This window comes from Hesperophylax consimilis, chromosome 20, assembly GCF_061612785.1.
Source record: "Hesperophylax consimilis isolate HC1 chromosome 20, BYU_Hcon_1.0, whole genome shotgun sequence".
NCBI lineage: Eukaryota > Metazoa > Arthropoda > Insecta > Trichoptera > Limnephilidae > Hesperophylax > Hesperophylax consimilis.
This window is the reverse complement of record NC_142855.1, coordinates 3262789-3274025: the sequence shown is the minus strand read 5'-3', so window position 1 is coordinate 3274025 and position 11237 is coordinate 3262789. Positions and strand designations below refer to the sequence as shown.

Here is an 11237-nt window from a genome sequence, read left to right as displayed (position 1 = left end):
TTTAAAACTTAAACGTGGAGTAAATAAATTTTAATTGTAACCTCAGATATTCCTGTTTTTGATTTTTCCATGTAAATACACCACAACAATCCCAACTGCTCCTAATCATCTGGAACCAGTGCGACTATGGCATTCCCAAATGGGGGATGGAGGAGTGGCGGCTCGTAACTTTTAGGTGTACTAGATTGGAACCCGCGACCTCCGGTTTACTAGTCTAGAGCCTTACCTCTCGACAACAGATGCTGTAATATTTATGAAAAAATATATATATTATATCAAGTTGCAGGGTGGTAGATGCTTTCAATATTGCCCCAGTAAAAGACCACCATTTAGAATCCAAAAGTTGCTGGAAATGACTGCCTATATGGTAATTAGATTTGAATATGCATGTACTTCCACCTTTGTCTTACCCATATCCTCCCCCTCCCCATCCCCACTACCTTCAGCTCCACAAAATACCCCAATTGGAGATGCCATAGTTCCACTGGCTAGGACTGTTGGGGCTCTTGTGCGGTTTTCACACAAATCAATTAAAACCATAGAATTTTCTGATCTAATTTAAAACATTGGTAAATATGCCGTTATAAATTGCAATACATACATGCCGACTCATTACATAAATTCAAATATTAAAAGTACAGAATAAATATTTTACAACCCTGAAATAGATATTAATTTATAAACACCATTTCATATCTATGAATGAACTACTTAGCAGTCTGAAGATGCCCATAGCAGGGCAAAACTAGTCCGGTTTTGCAGAAAATTATTTACCACGAAAATTTAGAGAATTAGCATCTAAAACCCAATATAAAATTTAAGTGTCTCTTTCTCACCGATTTCTTTTCTATGTGGGAAACAGAGACAGACATAATTTTAATGTTGTCTCTAAACATGAAACATTTACCGGATGCACGCCAGACAGGCCGATCTTAGTCCGACAAGTGAACATTTTAGCATCGCAAAAGGAAATACCAGTAGTGCAGTGTACGCGACCGGGAGTTAGCCCTTTCCATAAAATGCAACTTTTACAGTCCAGTTTGCAGCTCGCTGGATCGTTCTCGGTGGAGAGCGGGGAGTAGGGATGGGGACGGGGGAATTTTGTACAAATTATTTAATATCTAAGAAACTAGAAATAAAATATATATATTTTTTAAATGCAGATCGATAACCAAATAGTTTTTTTAGGATTACCTAAATTACAGAGTATGTGGTATAAAGAACAACTTAGATATAGCATAAAACTCTCGTTAGTGTAAGTGTGTTCCCCCCGTCCGGTACGGGAGTGTTAAGCACGATTTTAGATAGTGAAATTTCTGAATTGCAGATAATTCATGGTTTGTTTCAATTAATGATTGAAAAGATTCTTCGAAACAAGTCCACTCAGAGAATGTCCCAGAAAAGGTAGGTAGTTTCAAAATTGGTAACTGAATTTTAGAATTTATATTTAATTGTGATTGATGTGAATTAAGTTTGGAATCACTCGTCAGACGCGATTTTGCTTCGGAGATGGCCTTGAAATACATTGTTTCAAAGCGATCGGTCTCATCATCCGAATCGAAATTCAAACTTTCATCACACATACTGATTTAAAGTTGAATTTCCATGAATAAGTCATGCAAAGGTTCGATTTTTGCCAATCGGACTTGGATGATCCGTTTGGTCTTCATCTAACAATGACTGAAACTTCGTTATCAGCCCTTTGATCTGACCCCTTCTGGCTATGAGAGCCTTCAGGTTGTCCGCCATTGTCAGATGATTAGAGATTTATTTATTTATTTTAACATCAACGGTATAAAATATACCATATACAGTAGATTATAAACAGTGATATCAGAAAATATACAATTAACAGAAACTCTAGATGGATATAAAAAGTTAGAGATACAAGTACATGCAAAACTTATAGGTAGACTAGGTTAGATTAGTATTGATTGAAATATATGATAGTATAGATACATGATATAATATATTACAATAGCTAAAATGTTTGCATTTATATTCAGGTTTTGGTTGAAAGTAGTTAAGTGCCAATCAAGCTGTTGGTTCACCTTATTGACTATTTTTATTGACCCAAGTTTCCTCAGTTGCCCCAGACAGTTCATTTATTTACATATTTATTTGACTTTTTACGTAAGTATGAGTAGACTTACATTTTATTGGCCATGATTTAAAAGATATGATATTAAGACTTTTTTGTACCTAGCTTCTGTGCAGTTAAACAGATCCGCTACATCTGCGTACCTATTACTAATTTCATGTAATCTAGGTACAAGCGAGTGTTTGAAATGTTCAGTCTTAGAATTGTTACAATTAAAGAGGGTTTTAGAGCGAGTAGCTCTTATGGGTACATGAAATTCAATGAGGTTAATTAAATCAAGGCTGTCTACACTACCATTTACAATTTTGTACATAAATATTAAGTCGGATATAATTCTTCGATCTGAGAGTTTTAATAAATTTAATTTTTTCATTAAGTAATTATAGTTTATAATTTCAATGGGAATACCGAGTTTAAAGTTAATGTGTCTTAGGAATTTGTGTTGAATTTTTTCTATTGAATCTGAATGTATTTTATAATGTGGGGACCAGATCGAGGAGTTATATTCGACTTGACTTCGAACTAAAGATGTATACAAAATTTTCAAGGTTGAAATATTTCTGAAGCCTCTGGAGTTTCGAAGAATGAATCCAAGCATTTTCATGCCCTTATTGTTAATTGAGTTTATGTGAGATATAAAGTTTAACTTAGAGTCGAAAATGATGCCCAGGTCATTAATTTCTTCAACAAAGGTAAGGGTTGAGTTATTAAGTGTATATGAATAAATAATTTTATATTTTTTATTATTTTTTTATTTTTTATTTATTAACTTTCAAAAATACATTTTTTACAATTAAGTCCCGTTAAACTGATTGATATCAGTTTGTCAACGGGTTCTTTTAACAATTACTTTTTAAATACATATACAATTTTAACAAGTACATAAAATATACACATAATTACATTAGTACAAAAAAATTCTTTCACATAACCATTTTTTTAACATACATTTCCTTCTGTGAGTCAATTCACAGTTTTTTATTGAGTTTGGTAACATGTTGTAAATTATTGGAACGAGGTATTCTAGAGTTCTTTGACCATATTTATTCAGGTATCTGGGAACTACAAGTCCATCGTTTGCAATTAGTCTTGTATTATGAACATGTGTCACTATTTTATTATGTTCAGATTGAGATGTATGCTGACTCGCAATTTTAAGCCACAATAAAGCACGAACAGATAATACATTTACAGAGTTGTATAGTAATGACTTTGGTACGTCATTTCTTTGTTCGTATTTAGTTCTGTTTAATAATAATTTTACCAAAGAATATTGTACATTTTGGACTGAAAGAAGAATTGGTTTACTTATTTTGTAAAACCTTATTGAATGGCACTTATTTATATTGAGATACAGTTTATGTAGAGTGCACCGATTAACTAACCTGTTTAGGTTATTTTGTAGACTGATACAGTCTTCTACGGTTTTTACTTTTTTAAATATTTTTAAATCGTCTGCAAAAAGTAATACATTTATATCGTTATCAATTATATTAACAATATCGTTTATAAACAGTAAAAACAATATTGGGCCTAAATGAGACCCCTGCGGTACACCACTTGTAGCTATAAATTGGTTGGAAAGGAATGAATTGATTTTTACTAGTAGAACTCTATCAGTTAGATAGCTTGCGAACCAGTCTAAAAGTTTTCCATCGATACCGAGCTTACATAGTTTGACGAGGAGAATTTTATGGCAAACTTTGTCAAATGCCTTAATAAAGTCCGTATATATGGAATCGACTTGAGTTCTATTAGCTAATGCGTTCGACATATAGTTTTCATATAATGAGAGATTTGTCAAAGTTGATCTGCCCGACAAAAATCCATGTTGATTCGGAACAATGAGGTGGTTAATATAAGGTAAAATTTTATCAAGTAATAGTTTTTCAAAAAGTTTCGGTATTACGGATAGCTTACATATTGGTCTATAGTTGGTTATATCACATTTATTGCCCTTTTTGAATATAGGCGTCAGATAACAACGTTTCCAAATGTTAGGGAAGCAACCTGTATCAAGAGAATGATTAAACAATAAGCAAATCGGCTCAGCCAGTAAATCAATACAATTTATAAGGATACTGGGATGCACATTATCAGGTCCGGCCTTCTTGTTTTTGTCTAGGGATTTAATCTTAGTTTTAACGTCGTTTATATTGATATGTATGGCAGGGATATGTATGGTCTCGTTAATGGATGAAGGTGGGATGTAATTGTCTGGGATATCTTCGTCATAAACACTTTTGAAATAGTCAGCAAAATAGTTAACCTTTACTTTCATATCAGTACTACTCTGTTCTTTGAAATGCATTGAGATGGGTAAGCCTTGTTTGTTTTTTCTTAGAGAGTTAACATGATTGAAAAAGTTCTGAATGTTGGCAGGTATAGAATTTTCGATTCCATTTATGTATTTAATGTACGATATTTTAGACATTTTTTTACATTGAGATCTATAGTTCTGAAATATCTTGTAGTCGCTTAGGGATTTCGATTCTTTAAAGTTTTTGTGGGCAATTTTTTTACATATTACTAAGTTAATTAACTCTCCAGTGAACCATTTTGGGAACTTTGCTTCTTTGAAGTGTGAAAGTGGTACGTCTTTTTCAATGGCCCTATTAATAATTGTGTAAAATAATTCCATATTGTGATTAATATTATTGTTATTATTGAGGTGAAGAAATGACCAGTCTTCATTAGCAAGATAATGTTTCATGTTAGGATAGTCAGCCTTAGAAAAATTATAAGTAAGGTTAGGCAGAATAGTTGAGTCGTCTAGTGAGTTACTTGTCATAATGTTTATGCTTACAGCGGGGTGGTGGCAGTCTAGGGGGAGGAGCTCGTCAACTGATTTAACAACATGAATTGAGAGATCACTGGAGAACACTAAATCCAACAGTCGATTATTGTTATTGTAGACTTTATTGACTTGATGTAGCGAGAGTAAGTTTGTCATATCAATTAACCTTTCCCTTACTGTCCTAAAAAAATACACGCGTTACGGTGCTGTGTAGTCAATACACATCTTAAAATAAGCGATTTTAAATCGGAAAAATATGAATATTCATAGCCAATCGCTTATTTTTATTATATTTTATGTCAAAAGTGATAATAATTGTAATTTAATAGCTGAAAACATGAAAAAACCATCGGCAGATGCTAAAAAAACGTGCGAGGAGTGCTTATCTAACGACGGTCCGTGACCGAATGGCGGCTGATTCCGCTGATGGGCGCTGGACTATACGCACACAGCTTCGCGTGTTTACGCTGCCAGTCTTGCAGGGGTTTCAAACTTATTTTTTTTTTTAAATGAAATAAACAAATGTGTAAAAAGAAATATTATATTGAGAAACTAAACATTAAAAATTCCACATGCATTATATTTAAATATAACAGCAAAATTATGTAAGAACAAAACAATACAGCGAAATTAAAAATAATAAAAATTTAAAACCAAATATATAAAATTGTTAATCTAAATTGCATCGCAATTGTGGCAGGAAATATATTTTTTTTCTTTTCTGTGGCTTTTGCATACAGATTTTTGACAAATATGACAAACTATGGTGCTTCTTTTTTTTGTGTTGTATGGGCAAAATCTGCAAGTTTTCGACGGTGCTCGGGACACTAGTACATTTCTTGAATCACTCGTAATATCATTCGTAACAGCAGTTGCCGGTGGTGTTTCTTGATAATATGACAAAACTGTCTCGAAAGCATCTTGTTGTTGTTTGTGAAATTTGACCGTGCTGTTTTTTCTTTTCATTACATTGGGCTTAGCCAACTCTAAACCTAGCTGTCTTATGAATAATTTCCTTTTACTTCTATTATTTTTTTTCCACTCCGGATACTTTTGAATCCATAATAAATATGTGTTCAGTGCAGCAATGTCTAACATTTCCATGAATAAACGAAACGGCCATCTTCTTGTCGACCTTACACACGAATACTCGGAGGTCATTTTGTCCCCTGTGTCAACGGCACCTTTGGTTTTATTGTAATGTAAAATAATATCTGGTTTTTTTGTATCGGTTTGGCTTATTTCATTTCCAAGGAATTGAGTTGATAGCAGCAAAACTGCTTTATTTTGCTGAGGCACATATGACACAAGTGTTTTATTTGATGTAAAACCAAACTGGCTACTATACAATGGCCTTTCTTTTGATGGCAAAAACTCTTTAGGGATTTCCCTCTTATTTTTGCGAAGAGTGCCAGTTATGGTCAGATTTTTAGACAAAAGATTGTCCGCCAGTGGTACTGACGTAAAAAAATTATCTGTGGTTATGCCTCTATTGGTGCCATATTGAGGTTCCACCAATTCCATAACGACACGATTGCCTTGATTTATTTCTCTTTTATTATTTATCATACCGCTGTATATTTGCATGTTACATATATATGCGGTTTTAGCATCTGCAGCGATCCATATTTTGATGCCATACCTAGCTGGCTTTGACTTCATATATACCCGAAAAGGACATTTACCTCTAAACGCCGCCAAACGCTCATCCACGGTTATGTCAAGCGATGGAGAGTAATTTGATTTACACGCATCTACCAATTTACTGAAAATCGACTTAATTGGCTCTAGCTTGTCTGAAGAAGCTTCAAATCTCTCTCGTCTTGTATCTCTATTATCAAAACGGATCTGACTATAAATATTTATGAACCTGTCTCGAGACATAGCTGCCGTGAAAAACGGCTGACAAAATGGACTTTCACTTGTCCACAACTCATTCAAACTTAGTTTTCGGGTGCGATTTCTGCCGGAAGCAAGCATTATACCGATGAATGCATATAATTCATCTTCGGATAATTGCTCAATCATATTCCCGGGTAAACGCCTCAATTGACGATTCGTTTCTTGGCATATTTCTGTCACCATATCTGCGCTTATAAATAAAGCAAACATTTCTCTTATTGTGTTAGCTAATAAACTACCATTTTTCAGGCCGGAAGTTTCATTGACAATATTGCATTGCCGACGTCTCGATGATGATGGTGGTAATACACTCCATTCGAATCCATGTTTTGAAACTAGTATTTCTCCCTCGTCTTCATTTTCACTAGTCGATTCCGAGTCCGATTCTTCTAAATGTTCAACCAAATCTTCAGTATCCGATATGTCATTGTTCATTTCAAACTCAATATCACTATCATAATCAAGTTCTTGCGCTATCTCTTCTTCTGTTAAATTTCTGTCAGTCATTATTCTTCCTGAAAATGTAAGTGTTTTTGTATATAATGTAAAACGCAGTATTGCTTAGCTGAATATTATAACGAAAAAGAAAAAAAATGTAACATTTGAAATAAATATTCAAAAATAAATCTTAGATCAATGATTAAATGACGAAAGCGCACGGATAAATAGTTACGTAATACACACTTTTCAATACTATAATATAAGGTAATAGTATAACACAGTATTCGGAAATAAATGAAAAAGTACTTACCAAAAATTATTAATTTAATTATCGAACGGAAATAATGATTCACTTTAGTACCCCTGCACAAGTTGGTCACGAGACGAAGCTACACAATGCGGCCGTAGGTATCGATGGTCTAAATAGAACTGGGGACAAGTGGATTTCTCATGTGCCCGTATAGCGAAGTAAAGCGGGACATCAATAGCGTGTCATTTCCCCGCACACTCTTCACGTAGCAATGGCACACGGTTGATTGTATTGGTGTATTTGTTCCCGATTTCTTACAAAAATCTCTGATTTTTAATTGAATTTGAAAACTATGTTAAATATTATTTTTTAATTCAGTGCATAAATGTATAACGGAGGAATACCTAAAATCTGAACCCAGAATTTATTATATTTATAGAGTTATTAAAGATATTATAAGCAATGTGTAGTAAATACACACCACAGATGAGGAAAGGTTAATTCGCTAGCGTTTTCTGGCAGGCTAAAGTTGTTACAAGAGTCTTTATTCGTCCAATCAATGCTAGGGGTATTATGGTCGCCAAATAAAATTGTTCTGGCATCCGGATATTTATTTTTAAAGGTTTTGACGTCATCAATGTGGTTTCTGTAGACTGTAATGTCTGATCCAGGAGGAATGTAGACACATCCCAGAAGAATTTTACTTGATTTATTTTTTAATAATACGAATACCTGTTCCACGTCTAAATGTTTACATAGTAATCGAGTGGATGGCATTGATTTTGAAATGGATATGAGAACTCCTCCTCCTCTGGTTTTAGTACTAGTTGCTGGATTTCTATCAAGGCGGTAGGTGTTGTAAGATGAAAATCCAAGTTCCTCAGTATGAATATCAGGATCAAGCCAGGTTTCAGTTAGAAGAAATACATCAATGTTTTGGAGTAATGGAAGAGTAGTTTGCAATTCTAAGAGTTTGGTACGGCAGCCTCTGATGTTTTGGCCGTATCCTTTGATGGGTTTGAGTTTTTTGGATAAATCTTCACTATTGTCGGCTTGTTATTGATAAATTTTATTGTTAGCCCGACTTCACCCTCCTGTATCCTACTTTCCATTGTTTGGCGTAGGTCCGACAAGTATTTCCTTTGGTTTGGTGTTTGATCGGAAAAAATTTTGATAGGGGAGTTGGTTAAACAAAAGTTTTTTTTACGGAGAATATTCATTGCCTCTGACGAACTTCTTAAGATAACTTTTATGGGTCTTGATTTATCAGGTCTCAGTGCTCCAAGACGGAAAGTGTTAATGGAGTTTGATTCAATGTTGTTATCTATTTTGTTCAGAATTTGAGTTATTTGTAGATAATCATCCTTGATTTTATCAATTTGGTTTGCTTTTGAGCTTTCTGGTACATTTATTATTATAAGGTTTTTAGCTCTGTTTTTTCTCTCTTCGAGTTCGTCGGCCGCTTCACATGTAGAAACTATTGAATTGAACTCAAAGTTTGGTTTGTTTGTTAATGTTTTATTGGCTGTGAGTTCACCCTCAAGAGTAGCCATTTTAGCAGCCATCTGTGCAATGGTTCCTAGAATGGCGTTGGTTTTGGGAACCATTTTGGCAATTTGCTCCTTGTTTAGTTTGGTACTTGGGTCAATTATTAATTCTGTTAAAGCCTCTACTGCGTTTCTCGCTAAACTTATATAATCCTGAGAATCCATGATAATATTTAATGTTTATGTATAAATATTTTTTTTTTTAAGTGGAAGATGGGTCAGCCTGGATTTATGGTAGAGTTGAATTGAAGTACTTGGTACTAGCGGCCGAATCGCGCGGTAGGTATATAATATTAACAATGTTCGATTAGTTTTAGTTTTAAAAACTTGTAAATTTGTATTAGAACTTGTATCCACCTAATGGCTTGTTATATTGTAAGTTTCACTTGTTAAATACACTTTTAACTGAAGAATAATGTTGAGCGTAAAATTGAATGTGCTTTCTGTGTCACTATGTTTTGTTTACTGATCCGTGATCTGTGCCTGTTATGATTGATAAACAGCAAAAGTTTTAACACAGTAAGGAGGGAAAGTTGAAAGGATTGACTTAACTCTCTTGCTTGCTGTGATGATTGCTGTTTTCTCCTGTGGTGGCCTGGGTGATGATTGCTGGTGTAATCCGGCTCGAAGGACCATGAGCAGCGTCCTCGACCGTGACTCCAGAAGCCTCCAGTCAGGTTGTAAGGCTGATCGGCTTGTTGGGCTTCCTTCGTTTCACGCCAAGGATTGGCTTGCCGTTGAGATAGATTGGGAGGTTCGCTTCTGAGTAAAACACTTGTGTTTTTTCTTGATATGTTTTAATATGTCACAAAGAAGAGGGTAGACCTTAAAACTAAGAAAGAGAAGCGAGAGTTGGTTGATAATGAATGTTGAATGAATGATAGTGTAGAATTGAATCGTATCTGGATCACAACAAGCTAAACAAACAATATTTGACGTGACCACAGACACAAGATATTATAGACGCGAAATTCATGACAATTTTCTACTATGACGTGCCATAGACAAAAATATTTAACATAAAATGTGGCATTGACAGAAAAAGATAATGTAAAAGGCTCTACACATCGAGATTATAAAATGAGAAAGTGAAAGAGTTGAGGCTTGACTGAATTTAAATATAAACAGGACAATCACAAGATACGACACGCAACACATAAACCTTTAAAAAATATTATTTCAGAACTGGTTGTGTTACACAGAGTCATTAACATGATAGTCCTGCCATCCTTGCCACTGTGGAAGTTTCGGATGTGGAGTCGTGGTTCGCCAGAATACTTACTCGGTGCTGCGGGGTCATTGATTCGCAGTAATGAAAGAAATTTCTGTTATAAATTAGGGTCCTTAGAATAAAAACACCGTTCTTGAGAGTAAACTGAATCACTTTTATTTGACAATAAACATCCACTATCACAGGTATGACTAAGCACTTTTTAATAAATACTCTGGGTACAGGCTAGTTCCCGTGGATAGTTCGGAAGGGTGAAACCTTTGATTGTTTTTGAGTAAGAGAGCGTTTTTAAGGAAAGACGACCTTTTATAACATAACAAAGACTGTTGACACCTTCAAATTCAAAAAGGGCCGCAAAACAGGGATCGTCTTTGCTGACACAAGAAGCGGAGAAATGAAATTGCCAATTCTTGAACACAACGGTCTCTTTTACCAATGAAAGCACACGAACATACGTCACAGGAAAAATCGCAATGTTTGCTTTGCAACAGAAATTATATTTTTAAGATACACTTACCCTCCTTTTCTTCTTAGAACCCTTCTCCGTGTGTACTTGTATGTAAAGGCTAAGTAAGCGTGAAACTTGCGGCCTGAAAGTGTAACTTTTTGGTGTATACTTTGACATATGTTACCTAGCGAATGCTATCATTCAGTATCAAAGTGTAACAATTATTTTAAACAACACAAAGTAAGAAGAATGGGTATTACAAGAACTTACGGACAAGGAGCGCCCCGCAAATTCCAAAGTGTTGGAGAAACGTCACCAGAAAGTGGAAGCACTTAAATTTTAAAATCTTTGTTTCAAAGCTGTTGAATTAACTCCGAATGATATACGTTTAAAACATCTACTGTATAGTTTATACGGTAGTATCTTAGAATGTCTGAAAAACAATTATGGGTGAAATGCAGATCACGCCAAACTCTGGGAATTGAATAAAAATGCACTTTCTAGATGAGAAAAGTGTGTA

The 11237-nt window shown here is 34.5% G+C and overlaps 1 protein-coding gene across 1 annotated transcript; it reads right to left on the bottom strand.

The window, feature by feature from the left end:
* Positions 1-4903: 4903 nt before the first annotated feature.
* On the bottom strand, positions 4904-7307 carry LOC149413912 (uncharacterized). Its single transcript, XM_089643922.1, has 3 exons — positions 7112-7307; positions 5661-6175; positions 4904-4924 (listed from the first exon to the last, which is right to left on the bottom strand). Exons 1-3 carry the CDS (start codon positions 7305-7307, stop codon positions 4904-4906), a joined length of 732 nt encoding a protein of 243 aa, XP_089500048.1.
* Positions 7308-11237: the final 3930 nt, after the last annotated feature.